Source organism: Mustela nivalis, assembly GCF_964662115.1.
Source record: "Mustela nivalis genome assembly, chromosome: 14".
NCBI classification, from domain to species: domain Eukaryota; kingdom Metazoa; phylum Chordata; class Mammalia; order Carnivora; family Mustelidae; genus Mustela; species Mustela nivalis.
The window spans coordinates 14,525,277-14,544,822 of record NC_139033.1 but is presented as its reverse complement, the minus strand read 5'-3'; the positions used below and the strand labels follow the sequence as shown (position 1 = coordinate 14,544,822).

At 54.2% G+C, this 19,546-nt stretch overlaps 1 protein-coding gene and 1 long non-coding RNA gene across 3 annotated transcripts in view; one reads left to right on the top strand and one right to left on the bottom strand.

Moving 5' to 3' along the window:
- SCARB1 (scavenger receptor class B member 1) overlaps positions 1-3,474 on the top strand; it is a 67,926-nt gene extending 64,452 nt beyond the window's left edge. For both annotated transcript variants that reach the window (XM_082698656.1, XM_082698655.1), the window contains one exon: positions 2,438-3,474. Coding sequence is in view for 1 of the 2 variants with exons in the window: in XM_082698655.1 (XP_082554781.1) it covers positions 2,438-2,557 (120 nt within the window). In the remaining variant the exon portion in view is untranslated. The remainder of the gene's footprint in view (positions 1-2,437) is intronic.
- Positions 1-19,546, bottom strand: part of LOC309847823 — a 243,159-nt gene that overhangs the window by 181,558 nt on the left and 42,055 nt on the right. The window lies entirely within an intron of this gene.

Sequence of the window (19,546 nt, the reverse complement as noted above, 5' to 3'; positions counted from 1 at the left end):
GCTAGTTGGCTGCCTCCACTTGGCTCTGATTGCCAGGGCTGGAGGTGGAAATAAAAGAGAAAATGCAAAGTCGTGGGCTCAGCAGCTGCCAGCCCCGTGAGCAGGGAGGGACAGCTGTGTCCCCAGCCAGGCTGGGGGTGGGGTGGCTCCTCCTGCCAATCGGGGAGTAGGAGGGAGGGGCGTGAGCACGTCAGGACTGAACGTGCCCCGGATACCCTCCTTGCAGACACAGTCCCTGGGCTCGGGAACAGGGTGTCCTAGCTGGACGCTCGTTTCCCATTCCTTCCTTGTCTCCCCAAAATCCCCTACGATGCCTTATTGTGTACGGCTTGCCTTCCGGGGACCCCTACCCCCTTCTCGCCACAATTCCCTTCTGTGGAAACTTGCTGGGCATTCTCGGGGGGCAGGGGTGGGGTCCTCAGAGGTAGAGAGGGCTTTCTTCCCTTTTAGCACAGATAGGGATGGTGGTTCCGTGAGGTCTGAGCCCTGGGCTGCCAGGGACACGGCCAGCATGTCCTGCCGAGCCCCTTCTCCCATAAGACAAAACCAAAACCTGGGGTGTCCTATTTATCTATCTATCTATTTATTTATTTATTTATTGGGGAACTTTTTGACTTAGAGATTCTACAGCCCTGCCTTCTGGAAGGCAGCTCAGCCTCCACACCAGTCGTGTGCTTGGGGAACACAGTGTCCTGTCATGTCCCATAGGATTTGGTTTGGGGTGGGAGGCAGGCACCTGGGAAGTGACCAGTGGTCCTGGTGACCTAGAATCCCTGCATGGTGGTCTCTACCCTATGCTGAGCCTAGGTGTGGGTCCCCCCACATCTTGCCTTGCACCTGAGCATGGGAACAGTCTTGAACGGCTGCCTTGTTTGGGGAAAGCAGGAAATGGGGCCTGCACTAGCCAAGAAGAGCATTTTTATGTTGATAAGAAAGACATCCACTTTGTGCAGACCTGGCCTGCTTGAGGGCAGAGGGTTTGGCAAATGGAGGCTGACAGCTCATTCACAGCCCCCTTGGCTAGGCTCACTTGTGCAGTGAACATCTTGGGCAACTATACATGGAAGCCCTTCAGGGAAATGTTCCTGGACCGTTCCTACCTTCTCATTAATTTCTCTCGGATTCCAAGTCCTCATTCCTCAGGCAAACTAAGGTGGAAGGGAAGAGGAAGGGGAGGAATCTGGTTCATGTTCTGGTAACTTGGGGATTTGTTACATGTGTCTTCCTTCGGATAGACCAGGGCATCTTTTCAGTCTGGGACTAATTTTCCTTTTTACTTCTGAGCAAGGCTTTCTTAAGCTGTGGCTGTTTGGGTCAAGGTGCTGAGCTTGTGACCACCATAGGTGTCCCACGCTGCCTCTCTGTGGTGGTGTGTCATGGGGTAGGCTGCTCTCACTCTGGCCTGGCCTCGATGTACCCCCCATTCCTGCCCCTGGCTTGAATGGGCTCAATCCCGGAAGCCTTAGAAATGTCTCAGAGGGAGAGGGGCCAGAGTCCAACGCTTCCCCCTGCCTCTGTTCTGCTCAGAGTGGGGGTTTTAATTCTCTTCACCGCCTGGAGACGCAAGCCCTTGGGGTTGCAAGCGGGCCAGGGTACTCGGGCTATCTCAGCCCCAACTGCTGCTGGGAGGCCTCTCCCTTCAGGGGAAGGAAGGCAGAGGGCTCAGAGGGATGCAGAACCCCGTCTCTGCCTCCCCACCCGCCTCCAGTTCTTATCATCATCGTCTTTAACAACTTGGTTGAGAAACCTTAAAAAAAAAAAAAAAAAGTAAAAGATAAATTACAGCGTCTGCCGTTCCTTGTCACCCAGACTCAACAACATGAATCGTGAACATTCTGTTCTGGTTCACCTTTTCCCCCAGAGGCCGTCCTTGCCAGGAATTTGGTGTGTAGGCTTTTCCCCTCTACGTCTGTATAAATATATCCGGGAACAATAGAGGATTCAAGCAATTCTCATGGGTCCCTCGGCCACTGGCTTTTCGCCTCAGCAGGTCTGGGTTTGTGAAAGCTGTTCAGGTTCAATGCCATCTTGTGATGCTATTTAAAAAATGCACTCTCCGGTCGGTGGACCTTTAGCTGGTTTCCAGTGTTACGGCTCACAGTATTGCAGAGAAGGCCTGGAGCCCTTGTTTTGCTCTGCTCACTGTGTTAGTCAAATGCCTTTTGGCCTTGGTTTTTCCCACCTCGGAAATGGGGTGAGGGCGGGGCACGATGGTGTGTAGTGAGAGAGGACGCCCTCGTAACTGCGTTTCAGGGGTCCGTACGTCACTCCAGCTTTTTCTGATCTCGAGCTTGATGAATGGGTGTTTCTGATGGGGGACGTGGGAGGAGTTGTCTCCTCGCCGGAGGATGTGGGTGCAGGGCCAAGGGTGGCGCTGGGGATGCGGGTGGGCCTCCCTGATCCCGCTCCGCGATCCAGCTCCTGTCTTCCTCCTCAGGGTCCTGGAGACGCCACGAGCCAGCCCAGCACGGCCGCTCAGCCAGACCGGCTCCCCGGCTCCTGTACCCCGCTTCTTCAGGACTCTCTTAGCGGACAGCCCACCAGTCCTAAAGTCTGAGCCCCCCAGTTGCCACACGCGTGTCCACACACTGCACACCCCCTCGCACGTGTACACGCACGCGTGCACAGACGTGTGCAGGCACACTCAGGGATGGAGCTGCTGCTGAGGAGACTCGGAGAGCTGGTCAACGAGGAGAGTCTGGAACCTTCCGTCCAAGTGACCCGCAGTGCCGTGGGCACTGGGTCCCCTCCCTTGAGAGAGCCCAGCCTGACCTGCTCATCCAGGGGGCCCCGGCGCCTGCTGCCTCCTCCCCCCCAGTGCCCTCTCCACCAGTCACGAAATACTGCAGTCCCCGCTTGGTGGCTCAGCTACACGGGACAGACCTTTTACTCTGAGGGGCCGGCTACTGTCCCCAAACCCAGTCCGGGAACACAGACTTCTCATGCCAAAGCCGTTATGGGCAGGGGGCTGCCCAGTCCTGCCCAGACCCGGAGCTTTGGCCCTCATCCGTCCGTCTGGGCTGGGGGCGAGGCCCTTTCACCCAGGCCTCAGTAAACACGTGAGCTCGAGATGCGTCTCAAGGCTGCTCCCACTGTCTCCCCATTCCCCAAGCAGACGTTGATTTCCCTGAAGTCCGCACGGGGACCAGGCTTGGGTGCCTGGGGCCCCCTTCCTCCAGCCTAAACTGACGCCTTCCTGTATACTGAGCCGGCCACTCCCCACTGTGGGTGGTGGGACGCTCCGCCCCAAGCTGCCCCCCGCGAGGGCCCTCGGCTCTTAGGTGCCGGGGCAGAGGTGCGGAAGCCTGGCCCCATCAGTCCGGGGGTCCGGTCTGGTCGGGTGGGAGGCCCATCCACCCGCGACTCCCGCTCTGGGGCAAGCCTCAGCCTCTTTTCTACTGCAACAGAAGTGAAATTTATCATCTTTTAAAAGTAATTCACTATTGAAGTAATAAACCTTTTTTAAAAGTTAAAGCTCGAGTCTGTGACAGCGTGTTTGTGGGGAAGCGGGGGGCTTCCTGGGAAGTTCTGGGCTCTTAGTCAGTAGCTCCTTTCTGGTAACTGCCAGGAGCAGCTGGGCTGCTGACTTGCCTTTCTATTGTTTTAAAATTTCAATCTTGTTTATATTTAACATTTTACATAAATACTGCATGAATGCAGTTCTCGTTTAGAAAGAGTAGGCTCTCAGGCTGCTGTGATCCGTGTCCCAAGTAGCCTGCCACTTTGGCATGGAGCCTGGCTACGCTTTTTTTTCTGTGCCTCTATATACAAATCGAGGTGCCTGTAGGAAATGCTCAGTATTGTTCTGGGCTTTTTGCTTTTTCTTGTTACGGAAGAAGCAGAAAAGAGCAGTGCGTAACACAAAGTGTGGGAGCCAGACGGCCCGGGTTTGAGTCTCCGCTCTGCATCTTACGACTCGTCACTTCAGGCAAGTCGTTTGACAGCTCTGTGTCTCGGGAGTGGAGAAAGTAGCTGGCTTTGTTGGAGAGTGGCACTGTGCGGATGCAGGGACGTAGGACATGGAATGCTTCTAGAACACGTCTGGCACATGGGAAGGGCTATGTAAATTGGCCATCATGATCTTTCCCGTGACGATGTGTCATTCTTGGTTTATTTCCCCACCCAAGCAGACCCTCCAGCTGTTCCTGTCTTGGACAGCCTTCCCTGCTCCTCATTATTGTAAATGACAGCACAGTCTCCCTGGTACAGATGTTCACACAGTCCCTCTTGATGCACATCTACGCTGTGTCCAGTTTTCTCTTCCTGCAAACACATAGCATTCTGAAGGTCTGTCCTTCCCTGCCTAGGCAGCATCTGCGCTCCGTGGGGCACCGCCTGGGGAGCTGGGATGTGTTGCCGCTACACGGGCCCTGGCAGGCTGTCTCTGGCCCAGGTGTGGAGGCAGACCCCCACCGTCCCTTGGGTGCCCCTTCAGCCTTCCGCCACTCCAAGGTGGCCCCCACCAGGGTCAGGTAGGCACAGGGCAGATCCCGCAGCGAGCCTCTGGCCCACAGTACTGTTGGGGACCCCCAAAAGCAATAGCATTTCTTGGAAGATCAGCAGAAACCCAAAATTTTAGGTCAAAAAGACGTTTTCGAACCGCACATTACTATATTCATCTTTTAGCAGTGCTGTTGCAAATGCAACTAAAACAAATTTTTTTTTTCTATTTGAAACATTTTTAATGCTGGATCGGGCTTGCGGAGGTCACCTGCAGCCCCGCCCCAGGCCACAGGGGCCCCTTCGGGCCGGGCGCAGCGTCCTTCACGTGGCAAAGGCTGCGCGCCCGTCTGGGTCCAGGAGGACGTGCGTCCCCGTCACAGGCTGGCCGGTGACGTCAGAAGTGCCGTGATGGTGTAGGCGGTGCCCGGTGATGACGTACACGTGCTATAACACGGAGAGGCCTGTGATGGCGCTGGAGGCGTGGGGATCGCCCTGCGAGAAGTCAGAGGCGACGTGATGACGTCAGAGGCAGCGTGATGACGCCAGCCTTGGGCTGGAAGCCTTGTCTTCTGACTTCTGCGCTGTGGGCGGCTGGCGCGGCAGGTGCAGACCGGGGGGTTGGGATCCGAAGGCCTTCACCTCCTCCGCGCTCCTGTGCCACCTGACCTCCCCGAGGCTTTTTGTGGAACCATCCACCCGTTCACTCCAACGTGGACATCGAGAAGCTTTCATCTGATCTTTAAGTAGCCACCCAGGATGCACTTTCCCACACACTGTGGTCCTGGACCACGCGTCCGGGGGTTGCCTGGGTGGCTCAGTCCTTGAAGCATCTGCCTTCAGCTCCGATCATGACCCCCGGGTCCTGGGATGGAGCCCCGCGTTGGGATCCCTGCTCAGCGGGGACCCTGCTTCTCCCTCTCCCCTGCCCCTCCTGTCTCTCTCTCAAATAAATAAAATCCTAAAAAACAAAATAAGACCATGTCATCACTCTTTAAACAGCCCACTGGGTCCTAAATATGATACAACCCCTGAAAAAAACCACACAAACCAGCTCTCCGTGAGTACACGGCCGGTCTTGAATGCCTATTTCCTTCTCCCCTAGAAGTTTAGCAAAATGTTATAGAATTTATGCCTTTAAGTATTATGAATCGCTCTGTTGTGCTTCTTTGCAGCATAAGCATCGGTAGAAGTTCAAATGAGGGTTTTAATTTCTTCCTTTGATCACAAAGGGTAACCTTTTGTTGGTCTGGACTGCCATTTTCTGTAGGTACACCACCGACGGACAACATCAGTGTTTCCTATTTGCTAGCTACACCACAGACAAGTAAGACTCTACTGGGGGGGCACCTGGGTGGCTCAGTGGGTTAAAGCCTCTGCTTTCGGCTCGGGTCATGATCCCAGGGTCCTGGGATCGAGTCCCACATCAGGCTCTCTGCTTGTCGGGGAGCCTGCTTCCTCCTCTCTCTCTGCCTGTCTCCTCCGCTTACTTGTAATCTCTGTCTGTCAAATAAATAAATAAAAATCTTAAAAATATATATATATATATAAAGACTCTATTGGAATGCGTCCCCCTTTTTACACATATTTTGAATTTTCTTAAATGCACAGAGTGGAATAGCTGAGTGTATGGTTCTAGGAATTGTAACATACACATTCTGGTAACCACCAGCAACCAAGTTACGGAACAATGTTATGTTCCTTCCAGATTTCCTCCTGCTTCTCCTTTGCAGGAAAACCTTCTGCTGAGGCCAACCCCTGGCAACCGGATAGTTCTGCCTTTTTGACAATGTCCTCAGAACGGAATCACACAGGATATGGACTTTTAACACCGCCTCTTTCACTTGGCATCCGTCCTGAGATTCACACATGTCCTTGAGTGTGTCAACAGTTTGTTTCTCAAGAAAACAAAGCAAAACAAAAACACTTTCTCTTTCTTGCAGAGTAGAAGGCCGTTGTATGCGTATACTGGGGTTTGTAGGCATTCGGGAGTTGCAAGATATTTAAGTGATTCCAGTTTGGGGCGATTACGATCAATACCCAGGAGTGGGATTGGTGAGCCCTATGGGGACTCTGGGTTTAACCTTTGGAGGTCGTGGCTGACACTGTCGCTAGCAGCAGTCCTCTTCGGCAGCCCACCAGCAAGGTATGAGTGCCTCCCGTGCATAACCACCACCACCAACATAAGCACCTTGGTAGTCAAAAAAATTTAGTCCTTCGTAGTGGAATCTCATTTAAAAAAAAAAAATCTTATTTATTTCTTTTAGTGAGAGGGAGACCGAGCACTTGCAAGTTATGGGGTGCAGAGGCAGAGGGAGAAAGAAAAATCCTCCCACAGTCTCCCCACTGAGCGTAGAGCCCCAACACCAGTCAGATCCCAGGACCCCAAGGTCATGACCGGAGCGAAAATCAGATGCTTAGGACTGAGCCACCCAGGCGCCTCTCACTGTGGTTTTTATTTGCCTGGAAATATATCTCCTAACGAGGTGAATGAGGCTTCCCCAACTGATTCATGTATCCTCGAATGACGAAACTTTTTACTAGAAGGAGACCAAATTTACCATCATTTCCATTCTTATTTTTGTAGATGTAAGATAGAAAAAGCTTGTTGACAAAAATAAGCAACAGGGAGAGGAAGGAACGCCCCGATAGCTGTGTCGCTCAATTCTCACACGCTTGAGTCATGGGCAAAAATCAGAGGGCCGTCTGTCACCAAAAAGTCTTTTTGCTGACCGGTCAGCTGACAAGTCTGTTTGACCTCTCTGCACAGTTGTCGAAAGCAACAAAGTGGAAAAAGCACCCATTCGCAACAGGATTGCAAAAGGATTGCTCAATCTCGAGATTCGTTCTGGAAACCAGTATTTGGGACGGTCCCTCTGGTGGGGGCGGGACAGCAGGGCTGGGAGTATGGTCTCTGCTGCCTGGGCCTGCCCTTGGGTAAACCTGCTGGTGAGAAGCTCCAGGGTCCACGCCTCCGAGTTCCCTTAAAACCTCCATTTGTTCTCTCCCGGGAGCTGACCCCAGCATGCCCCAACTTGAGTTGATAACCATTGAGGACTGTAGATTTCCCTGTGCCTGAGCCTCAACACAGATGCTTCTAACAATTCTTGCATGGAGTTCTACACGCTTCTAAAAAAAGAAAGAAAAAAAAAAAAGGCAATTATCCATAAAGCATTCTGCTGGGTACGTGTCTGTCCCAAAGGAACACTGCACTGTGAACGTCTTGGTTCTGAATAGTTTCGTAAGGTTTAAGTTCATTTGTGTTCTGGTACAACCTTGGTTCGTAAACACATCCAACGACTTCATTCAGGGCTCAGTGAAGAAAGTGGCCCAGCGCTGGAAGGAAGCCATGCCGACGCTTCAAAAGACCTTTGTCAGACTTCAATGTGACATCGGTCTAAGGAATTTTCTGAAATGTTTCCCCATCCGCTCACTTTACGTCCTAACCCCCACCTACCACATGATTCTGTTAACTTAATAGTTTTTAAAAATTTGACTCATTTTTTTTAAGACTTGTATTTTTTTTAATTTTTAAAGATTTTTATTTATTTATTTGACAGACAGAGATCACAAGTAGGCAGAGAGGCAGGCAGAGAGAGAGGGGGAAGCAGGCTCCCTGCTGAGCAGAGAGCCCGACACGGGGCTCGGTCCCAGGACCCTGAGATCATGACCCGAGCTGAAGGCAGAGGCTTTAACCCACTGAGCCACCCAGGCACCCCTTAAAGAATTGTCTAAAATAAAAAAGCAGTTGTATCTCAAGTTGTGGGTCCAATGGGGCAAGTTACATGTTTTCCAGTAGCCATTAAAACTGTAACTGTTAAAGTTTAAAGCTATTCATGCAGGTACCACTAGACCTGCCCCATCTGAGAGCTCCGCACTGCTCCTTGTTGTAAGACCTGCACTCCCCCATCTTCCCACTCTGCTTGTGGAATAAGTGTTACCCCTGTACGGAGGGTTTCCCTCTCCGTCTCGCTCAGTCCTGGCCACCATCAAAGGCTCAATTCCAGCCATGCCCTCTCCTCCAGGAAGCCTTCCTGATCACTTCTGCTCACCCAGATTTCCCTCATCTTGGAATTCCCAGGACACTATCTATACCCTAAATAATACCAGAATGTTCTGGAATACCAGAAGTCCTAATTGTAGTTGCCATAAGCCCATTGTTGCTTTGTTGGCTCAGACGGCCACTCTTCCAACATTGGTTGAGAGCTCGCCACGCATGGTGCATAAAATCACTAAGGTAGGTTTCGTCATCTGAAAAAAACGAGGATCATTTGTTACCTGCCATGCAGTGTAGAGCTCAAGAGTTGGTGGCCCCACGTGAGGGGTTTGGGGCTGGGGACGCTGCGTTCCAGCCCACCGTTTTGATGCTGTCTGGGTGATGCAGTGGGGTCCCTCCCTCGGAGCCTCAGCAGCCTGGCCCACCGTTCTCCGGGCTCTCTGCGTGTCCCAGGCAGTCCGTTCTCCATGGGTGGCCCGAGAGGTCTTCTTCTGAAGTGTGAACCATCACAAGGTTCCTCCCCCCGCTCATGAAGCCCCTGCGGCTTTTCCCCACCTTGATGATCAAGGCCCTCTTGGGGACTTCGAGGAATATCCCTCTCCTCCTCCTGCCGGCGGGCATGACTTCTGGGCAATTCCAGGCTGGGCCACTGGAGGGCAAGCTGTGCACACAGGTTGTTCGGAGGCCTGTGGGGTCCTGCGAATCAGCCCCGAGGGCGTTCCTTAAATTGGAGGGATGTTACCTGGGGTCACAGCCTGGCTTCAGAAAACGTGTAACCTCAAGAAATGGGATTTGGTAGAAATGACATTTTTTTCTAAGAAGTGTTTCCTTAATACTTTTCAGATTTTCAAAGGGGCCTTGACCCTTTCTAGGGTATTATAGGCAAGAGGGACACCCCAAAAATAAAAGCCAAAGTCATGTGATATTGCTTTCCCTTTGCACGCAACGGAAAGGGCTCTGGCCTTGTGTGCTGACCCCTGTTCTTCTCCAGGTGCTGGTCACCTTTGGAGAAATCTGTAACCTCTCTGAGCCTTGGGCTTCCCACCTGTGAAACGGGAGTGAAGATTGCTGCTCCATGACTGTCCGAGAACTCCCTGGTGGGATGGGGGTTGGGGATCAAAATGGACGTGAGAGCATTCTCTGTGGGGTCGGGGACTATTACAAAATTGTTAAGCATCCAGCTAGTGATTATTAGGTATCTACCCAGTTGGGCACTTGCTGGATCTTAAGGGGGGGGTCAAGCTGAGAGGGCTGTGTCCATGCATGCATGCATTCCTTCCTTCAACATATTTTTTTCTGGGAGCTTACGATGTGTCGGGTACTCATATATATACTGGGAGTTGTCTTTGGTTGGGTCCCTCAGTCGGAGAGGCTGAGATAAAGGGGTGTCCTGAGTCAAGGGGTATCCCAGGAGGATAGAGGGGGCTCTCACAGCCGAAAGGCAGAATTCCAAGGGTTTTGGGCATGGAAGTACATTGAAACCAGGGGTGCCCAAAAGCAGTCAGAAGGGATCTACTTGGATCTGTTATGGTACCAATGTTCTCTGCCTCGGAAATGTGGTGGTGAGTAAAGCAGGAGAGGTCCTGCCCTCACAGGCTTGCATTCTAGTTGGGGAGACAGCAAACAACTAAAGGAAAAAGTCAGATACCTCCAGCGAGTGATGAAAGTCAGGAAAGTGATAAAAGCAAGATGGCATGATGAGAGAGGGCTACTAGGAGTGTTTCTAGAAGTGTCCTCTGAGGGTGCCATTGATGCTGATCCCTGAGGGATCTGAAGGAACCAGGAAAAGAGCACTTTAGGAGTTGGGACTGGATGTGCAAAGGCCCTGAGGTAGCAAGATGCAGACCAGAAACAAGTGGGCTATGGCTGGAGTGTAATAAGCCACGAGGGTGGGGAATTGGAAGGAGATGAGATGGAGGGTCAGGGAGGGACTTGATCCCTGTAGTTTGGATTGTCAGCATAATGGGAGCCACTGGAGGGCTTTAAGTTGGGGAGTGACGTGAGGGCTGTTCTGCTATGTGGAGAGAGCAGTGGGGATAGGTGTGGTGCAGAAGGATCCAGCAGGAGGCACTCTAGGCTATAAAACCTCTCCAGCTCCCTGCCCCTTGCCACAGGACCCTCAAAGCACCCCTGCAACGGCTGGGACAGGAGAATCAGGCCGCTTTTGCAGGCAAGGAAACTGAGGCACGTCGTATGCCTCTCCTGCCTTCTGGCTTTCTAAGTGACCTCCTTCGGGGAGGGCGCATCCTTGCAATCCAGGCCCCCTGAGGACCTGTCCTTCCCAGTTTGATCCCTGTGTGTAAGCATCTGGTCCCGCTGGTCCTCCTTCCTTGGGCTCCACGCTCCTGAGGCTGGGCACTGGGTCTGTGGGGTCCCCACTGCGTTCCCAGCACCTGGTCAGGTGTGTGTGCCAATGAGGCTTTGTTGAATAAAGAAAGGAACGATCCGGGAGTAGCAGAGCTGGGGGGGAGGGGGCGTGACCTGGGGTGAGGAGAGCGCGAGTGCAGGCCGCGGCCACCAGGGGGCGCTGCGGGACCGAGCCACGACTGTACTTCAAGACTGGCTAAATTGTAGGTAAAAACCCAAAATGTGATGGACGGGGACTGCACAATCTGTGCTCCCTTGTACGTTTGCGTTGAACAAGCCGACAGTTTGCACACAGAAAGATACCCTGCAGTATATCTGTGACGTTAAGGGGGCCGTGAAGATGGGAACTAGCGAAGTCCGCAGAAGCCAGGATTGGCCAAGGGGAAGGGATTGTGATTCTTTCAGTCTGGGGGGTGGGACTCGCCTCCAGCGGGGCTCCTGTGTCTGCCCGTGGAATTCCCATGAGCGCAGGGTCCCGGCCGTCCGGCTGCCCCTGGTCCCCCTGTCCTGATGAACACTTTCGATGCCCATCAGATAGAAAATGTCAGAGCAGAGCTGGGCCCTGGTGTACAGCTTCCTCTCGGAAAAACATGTTGTTGCTAATGTTGACTGAGAGCCTACTGTGTGCGGTGAGTGAGCTTGCTTCAGTCCCCTCATCACCCAAATGAATGCCTTTGTCGTCCTCATCTGGTTTTACAGATGAAGAAAGTAGGGCCACAGAGCAAGAGAGTAAATGTCCAAGGTCTTACGGCGGGTCAGAGTCCCAGCCGAGATTTGAATGTGGACAGCCGCGTCTGCCACTGCCCTAGGCGCTCCCTTTTTGTCCCGTTCCGCTCACCAGGACTCATCACTGGTGCTGGTGACCAGGAACTCCTGCTTTCTCTTATCCCTCCTGGAATCCCACGGGGGAAACCAGCTTGGAGGAATGTCCTTTCCAACCAAAGGGACAGGCAGGTCCTGGCTCTGGAGAGTCTGTGAAGGTGGAGAAGTGAAAGGGGATGGCCAGGCTCGTTTCCCCCAGCCACGACCCCGAGTCCATCTAGCAGGGGGCCCTGCCCACCAGGGATGGGCCCGACCACTGTGGCAAGGCTCCCAGCAGGGGAACATTCAGGCTCATCACAGAGAGGTTGAGAATGAAGAAGAGGCGTAAGAATAAACATTTCTAAAAATAGTACTTGGCTCTCCAAACCCCACAAGGAAACTTGAAAGAGAGGGCAGCAGATGGGGGCAGGCGGGGGGTGGGAAGCCGCCCAGGACTTCTGACTAGGGTCCACTGCTTTGGTTTGGAAGGGGGACGTCCTGCCTCTCTGACCTCCTTCTCTGTGGGTCAGAAGCCAGCTCCCCGGGGGGCCCGGGCCGGCTGTGTCTTCCCAAGGGTGAAGGCCAAATGGCAAGATCTTGAAGTCCAGAGCCATGAGTGCCTCCAAATTTCATGGCACATTTGTCACAAACCCTTCGTTACACCCCAGTTGACAACATTCAGAAGTACTTGGCTGGGGAAACAGGCGGGCCTTCAAGACAGAGCCGTTTGCATTCCGCATTAAGCCACAGATGTGAGCCACACTGGCCATGAGGCACATTTCTGCAAACGAGGTCTCATTTACCTCCTCGACTTCCATGACAGAATGGGACTTCCTCTCCCCCAGGGAAAGCATTTCAGCAGATGGGCTGGAATGATGAGCTGCGGAGGCCACGAGAGCGGAGGCCGGGCCCGCGGCAGTTTTCCAGAACCGTGGAACATTCTTCTGGTCTCTGGGATCTTCTGTCTGTTTCCATGACCCACCCCATCTGCTCATCCTGGGGCAGCAAGATTTCTTCCATTTTAGGGGACGGAGCCTCCCTGAGGAGACACTAGTGTCTCTGGATCCTGTTTCATGGTGTGCCCGGATCTGTGGTCTCTGGCCGTGGCCCCAACAGCTGTTCGAGGGAAGGACATGGCTTCTCCCATGATATCAGCCCTGGAGATCAGGCAGGCGGCGGTGCCTGGAGGCTAGAGCCGTTTGCTGACAAGCCTGGATTCACTGTGTCCCTCAGGCAAGTCACTTTGACCCCTCTGTGTCCCAGCCAACTGGAATTAGAATTCCTGCCCCGTTCATTTCCCAGGCTCTCATGAGGATAGTCAAGGAGGACATTTTATGCAGCTCAGGCTGGAAAGAGTTTGAGAAGGTTTTGAAACACGTTTGCGAAGTAGTCTTGGAACAAACCCGAACATGGGAAGACACAGTTTCCGGAAGCAAGGACGAGGTCTAGTGGAGCTGAGCTGTAATACCGGCCGTCACCAGGAGGTGTCACTGTCAACATGCGCAGGTGAGTCCTTCGTGTGGCTTTTCGCTCTGTGTAAGACCATCATCTTTCAATGACGGTCGTAGATCAAATGCCCACAGACCCAGGTGAGTTCAAATGCCCACAGACCCAGCAGCTGTGTTAATAAGCCTGGATGGCCAGGTGTTTGGTAGGGTAGCTTGAATGCTAGCCAGACGGTGGAGGTATGTCCTGCACAGAGCTTGGCTGGACAGCCAGGGGTGTGGGGGGTTAGCAGATGCTTTGCCTGCCCCAAAGCAACCCTTTGTTGACATTTTTAAAGGTACACAACTGACACCATTATGGCTAAGACTGATGGAAATACGCAACATCGTGGAAGTGTACTGTCCGACCCGTGCTTGTGTGTTGTGCTCTGGGTGAGTGACTCCCTCCCATCCCCCCTGCCCAGGGCTGCCTTTATGTCATCTGAGAACCTGGCTTTGCCTTGAGTCATGCTGACGGCTGGCTTATTAGGATGTAGGCAATTGCTGCCAAGTCTTTCAATTTTTTTTTTTTTTTAATTTTCAAAAGAAAATGGTTTTTAAAAATGTAAAATTTCTTGATTTTTAACTATTGGCAAAAAATACCAATTAAATAAAATACCATGTGGGCCAAATGAAATGCATCCTGGACAACACTTTGTCAGTTTTTGAGCAGTACGCGCCTTTGCTTGTGAGTTATATGATCTACGCATGCATATTTGTGGCCAGAAACTTCTTCCTGGAGGTGTGTATGTGGGTGTCTTTCATTAGCCAGATTCATGGGATGTGTTTATCTTATATAAAACCGGTAAAATAGATCTTACTTTGGGGTTTATCAGCAGTAACAGTGAACACGCAGGTTTCTAGAGTCAGAACTGGGTGTGAATCCCGGATCTGATATTTACTAGCTGTGTGACCTTAGGGAAGTCACTTAACCTCTCTGAACCTCACCATCTTCATCTATACAAAGGGGACTAATACAAATACCAGTGCAGTAGCCACAGGTAGTGTGTACACCACATATTTCTAATTTTCGTTTTCCAGGCACATGGGGGGATGATGTTTTCCTGACCCCCTTGTGGCCGGATGGGGTCCTGTGACTCCTACAAGAGTGGGACATTACTTTTCATGCTATGTGGGCTGCAGCATTTAACTGCTGGTGTGTGATCCTTCAGAGCTCCTTTTCCCTCTGCTCCATCAGTGTAGGTCCCGGAATGAGGACTGTGCAGGGCACAGCCCCAAGCTGACTTCTACAGAATGAGCAAGAAATCAGCCTTCTCTGTTTCAAGCTGCGAAGATCCGTGGCGTTGTCTGTTCCCACAACATGCATAACCCGGACCTTCCCAACTGGTACAACCTGCTTCCAGAAACGCAGGGAGGGTTCAGTGAAATAATGCCCCGAAGGGGGTTAGTGCGGTGTCTGGCACGTAACGAGGACACAATAAATGCGGGGAGGCTTCTCGGTTCATTCAAGCCACGTTTGGCCCTATTCTAGGCACCGGGGATAGAGTAGGGAACAAAACCGACCCAGGTCCCTGACCCCCTGAGCTGCCAGTCTGCTGGCATGGGGGCGTCTCCTCCCTTGGTTGGGTGCACGGGGAAAAGGGGCCACTCACTTTGTTCTGGGCCCATGGGGGAGTGAAAGCAAGTCTGCAGATACCATCGGTAGCGCAGGCTGGGATTGGGGAGCTCCTCCATTTCAAGGAGGAGCGGGTGGATTGTGACCGTTTCCAGCCAGGTCACCCCGGGCTGCCCACAGTGACGTGAGTCACAGAGCCCGGCCTTGGGCAGAGGCCAGTATCGACTTTGCCTGGGGAGCAGGCAGAATGGCTGGGTATCTTTGCTCCTAACCCAGAAACTGTGCTGAAAGGGGGACATCAGGCATTTCTAAAAGGGCACTAACATTTTTCAAATGCCTTTGTATGTGCTTAGGGCTCGCCTTATGTCCGTCAGTCCCACCAGATTCCTCCTCCAAGGAGGAATTCCCCGCATTTTACAGCTGAGGAAGTTGAGGCTCAGAGAGGTCAAGTGAGCTCTCAAAAGCTGCACAGCAAGGTAGCTTGGAGGGCAGCTGGGATTCAAACGCCACTCTTCCTCCAGATCCTGTGTGTGTCCTCCGTGCTAATCTCTCACGATACTCTTGGGGACAGAAGAGAACGCGGACACCGTAGTCCTGGCCTCCCTTCCCTTCTCAAGGAGATCCCCAGCCAAGGCGATCTTTGTGCGTTCTGGTTTTGATTATTTTTACCCTGTTGACTGAGCACCTCTTGTGTGTCTGGCCCTGCAAGTCACTGGACCTGTATCCCCTCATTCCGTGCTCACAGCGACCCATGGCAGTCACTGTCCTTATCCCCACTCCACAGAGGAGGCCACTGAGGCTCGCAGATATGCCCTGTGTAGCCAGGTGGCCAGATGGTATAGGGCAGCCTGGGGAGCTGAGGAGGTACAGAGCTCTGGAGGCAGAAGGGGGGGAGTCAGAGGGAGGTAAAGGGTCATCGAGCTTCAGGTGCACGCCCCCTGGGGGCCAGTTGGCAGGGATCTACCTTGGCTTGTTGTCTCTGGCCATGACCCCTGGGCAGTGAGAATTCTGGGGTAACTCCAGGTCATGTCCCAGGGGAAAGGAATGGCCTTGGACCAGACCAGAGGGTGCAAGCTAGTGGCCTATAGACATGCTGACTTTGGCTCACACAGTGTTTAAAGTGTGTGTGGGGGGGGGACAAAAACTAAATTAGTGGCCAATACTTAAAACTCAAGGGATTTTGTATAAAATCTGCTTTTCAGAAATGACAAGATCTAGCCACACAGGGCCCTCATGCGCGCCTGGGTAGTCGCAGCTCAGAAAGGATGGGGATTCTGGGTCTTTGCTGGGGCCAGGCTTGCTTCTAAATCCTGCCTCATGGGCCTTGGAGCCCACACCTTGCCCCGAGCCTGACCTCTGGGAACAGACTTGTAGAAGCCGGCGGAGGGCTGGCCCGGACACGGGAAGGCGTCCGCAGCGACACAGAGGGCCCTGAGTCAGGGATGGACATGAGGATGGAAGCAGAGGTCGGAGGGATGGACCTGGGGATGGGGAGGGGCCGGGAGCCGAGGGACACGGGAGCCTGGAGAAACCGGGAAGGACAAGGGACCGATGGTCCCCGAGAGCCTCCCGAAGGAGCAGTCTTGGTGACACCTGGATTGTGACCTCTGACCTTCCGAACCACAGGCGAATAAAGACACGCTGCGCTGCTTTAGGCCGCTGAAGGCATGGTTACTTGTCCTGGCGGCCTTAGGGAATGAGCAGGGGGAGGGGCCCCCGCGGCTGGTGGCGTAGACCGGAGGTCCCACCCCCGCCCAGCGCAGGCATCTCTCTCTGCAAAGTCATTTCATCTCAGTGACGCTATGAGAAAGTGAGGCACAGAGAGGGCGAGCCCCCTGGCCTGGGTCACACAGCCCGTGGGGGCTCCGTGCGCACTGGAACCTGGGCCGTGGGGCTCCAGGCCTGCCTTCCTGGCTCCCGCTGCTTTTTATCACTCAAGGTCAGAAGCGCTTCATTTTCTCTGTGCTGGGCCTTGGCCATTTGTCCCTGGCTCCCAGCCCCTCCTTCTCTATCTTGCCTCTAGTCCCGGAGGGCGAGCCTGTGGCCTGCCCCTCCTCGGGCTTCTGGTGGGGTTCCCCGAAGGACGGCGTTGGTGGGAGGGGGGGGGATGGGAGGAATGTGGCTCCCAGGGCCCTCCCTGCTCCCGCGGCCTGTGGCTGGTCCGGCCTCTGCAGGCCTGGCGTCTGCCCTGCCCTTGAACTGCGGCCAGCTCCTGCCCGGCCCCCTCCTCAGGCCCCGCACCCCTGGCCCGGCATCGTGTTCTCTCCCCCGGCCACTTCCCCCACGTCCCCGCGGCTACTGGTCCCTGGGCGCCTCCGTGTCCCTGCCCAGCACTGCCCACATCTCTGTCAATTGTTTCCTTGATGAAAACTTCTCGAACCACGAACCCCAGGCCCTGGATTCCATTTCCTGCTTTGGGGGGGCCATCGCAGCTGGTCCACACCGTCCCGTCGTGGGGTGGTTTTATGAGCCCATTTTACAGAGGAGGCAACACAGGCCCAGAGAGGTTGAGTCACTCCCTGCGGTGACCAGCTGGCTTGTGATAGGGCCGGGATCTGCGCTCAGGCCGGCCTATGCCCTGCCCCCCAACCGGGTGCCCCCTGCCGCCAGCCTTGGGCTTCCTCCTCTGTGAAATAAAGGGGAAATGTAATAACTACCCGAAGCGTTGCTCTGTAGACAGGGCTGGTCTTCGTACCCACCCCACACCCCCGCCCGTCCCCCTTTGCTCCGAGGCTGACCCTGGATGGTTAAGCTCTAGGCCCCGGATGGTCCTCACAAAGCCGACACCTGTACGGTCTTCTCGCGTCTTCTCAAGCCCACCCAGGCCCCTCGCGTCCTCCAGCTGTCCATCAAACGTTCCCTCAGTGCCGGGCAGACCTCCGGGCAGACCTCCGGGCCGTCCTGGCCGTTGTCAGACACTCCGCGGCATTCCTGGCCTCGGCCCACTAGATGCCAGCAGTGCCCAGCCGTTGGTGGCGACAACCCAAAGAACCGGTTCCAGACAGCGCCCGATGTCCCCTCGGGTAGAATCACCCCTGCCTGAGAACCACCGGTTTTGACTCTGACATGTCATTGTGTTTGGAGCAAAGAGGTTTTTCAAAGTGGGACTTCACCGGGCCCTCCTCCCCGCCCCAAAGTGTCCCCAGAAATATTCGTCGTGTGAGCCCAACTTCTGGTTGCCCTCTTGACTCTCCAAAAGCCCTTTCTGTCTTTGCAAAGCGGGTGTCCACTGTCTCTTTCTCCGCCCACCCAAAGCCTGGGTTTGCCCGGCTCCGGAGGAGCCCCTCCCAGAATCCTGTTCCTTCTGAACTTTGGCAAATGTTTCTTCCACTCCCAAGGACCCAGAGGAGTTGCAAAATGGGATTTCCTCCAGACGCTCTTCCTCGACCTCCTTGCCCCTGGAGGGAATTAATTTCCTGAAAGAAAAAAAAAAAAAAAAAATCATTGCCTGTCTCCTCCGTGCCGCTAGCTCACTGTGTCAGGGGACTGGAGTCAGTGGGCTGCTCCTCGGTGCCCCCTGGTTTGGGGGAGGGAGCCGGGAGCCCAGCAGCTGTCCTGAAACCCTCTCCCTGCCATCTCCCAACGCCCTGTGAGCTTTGTCATTGAAGAGGCAGGACACACACGGGGCCCCAAGATATCCATTCGTCTCCTCATTTGCAAGCACTGAATGAAATCCTTCAGCATTTCCCGACAGACAGCGCAGAATGCAGCAACTCCAAATGAGCTGTTTATGGGCCATTTTTTTTCAGCATTACTTGCATATTATAATTAAGAGATAATGTCAGTGGAATAGAACATTGTCACCGGGTAATGGTCTCCCGCTGCTTCCGAAATGTCAAGGCAAAGTCACAGCATTTATCAAAAATAAATGTTGGCGGGAAGACGCGACGTTTGTTTTCACAGCGGGGACATTAATCCCAGGACAACGATATGGCAATGTCTTTATTTCTCTTTTCCGGAGTGACGGATGCCAGCGATGAGCCCGTCTGATGGATGTAGGGTCTTGCCAGGTTGGCGGAGGGGGGGGGTGCATTGGGGCAGAGGTGCCCGCGGCCTGGCCCGGTGGCCACGTTTGGGTGGGGTTGGCTGTCTTCAGCCGCAAATTCGCTCTGCACCGGTGTGTGCCGGCAGTGGCCTGTCGGGGGTTGGGGGGGGGGGTCCTGGCTCCCGATTGGGCAGGGCGTCTTCTGCAGCTGGAGGCGGCCTGCTGATTGGGTGGGGAGAGGGTGGACGTTTGGCAGAGGTCCTCCTTCCTGCCCCTGCGCTGGTCCCTGGGGAGTGGGCACCATGATGGAGAGGCCTACCCTGGGGCAACCCCGGTTTCTGCATCGCTGCCCAAGCGGGAGCTGGCCCGAGAAGGGGCTGCTGAGACACTTGGCCCCCTGTCGCTGCTGGCGATCGGGGACCCGCTGCCCTGAACTTTGGCGCGGGGACCTGTAGCTCTGCAGGCCGCCTGCATGGCTGTGCCGGCCGGGTCGCCTGCCACGCTGACAGCTCCTCAGCACCGCTGCCCTGAGTGATCTTTCTCAAGGGCACAGCTGATCCTACAGCTGATCCCGAAATCCCCCTGGGCCCTCCAGTCAAAGTCCCATCCTCTCGAAGGTTCCAACACAGCTTTCCCAGAGTCCGTGCAGTTCCGGTAAGGGCTGGCTCCGTTTCCAGCCCAGCAGAGGCCTCTCTCCTTTCTTTCCTCCTGGGGCGTCCTTCTATGCTCCTGCCAACACACGACCCTCAGCCTGGCTGCCTCCCATTTCTTCAGGCCTCCATTCCATCCACTCCTCCTCCAGGAAGCCCTCCCTGACTCCCAAGCCTTGGATATGTGCTTCCCCCCGTGGCCCCTACACTTTAGCCCTTCTCTGAATCACACCAACATGACTGCTT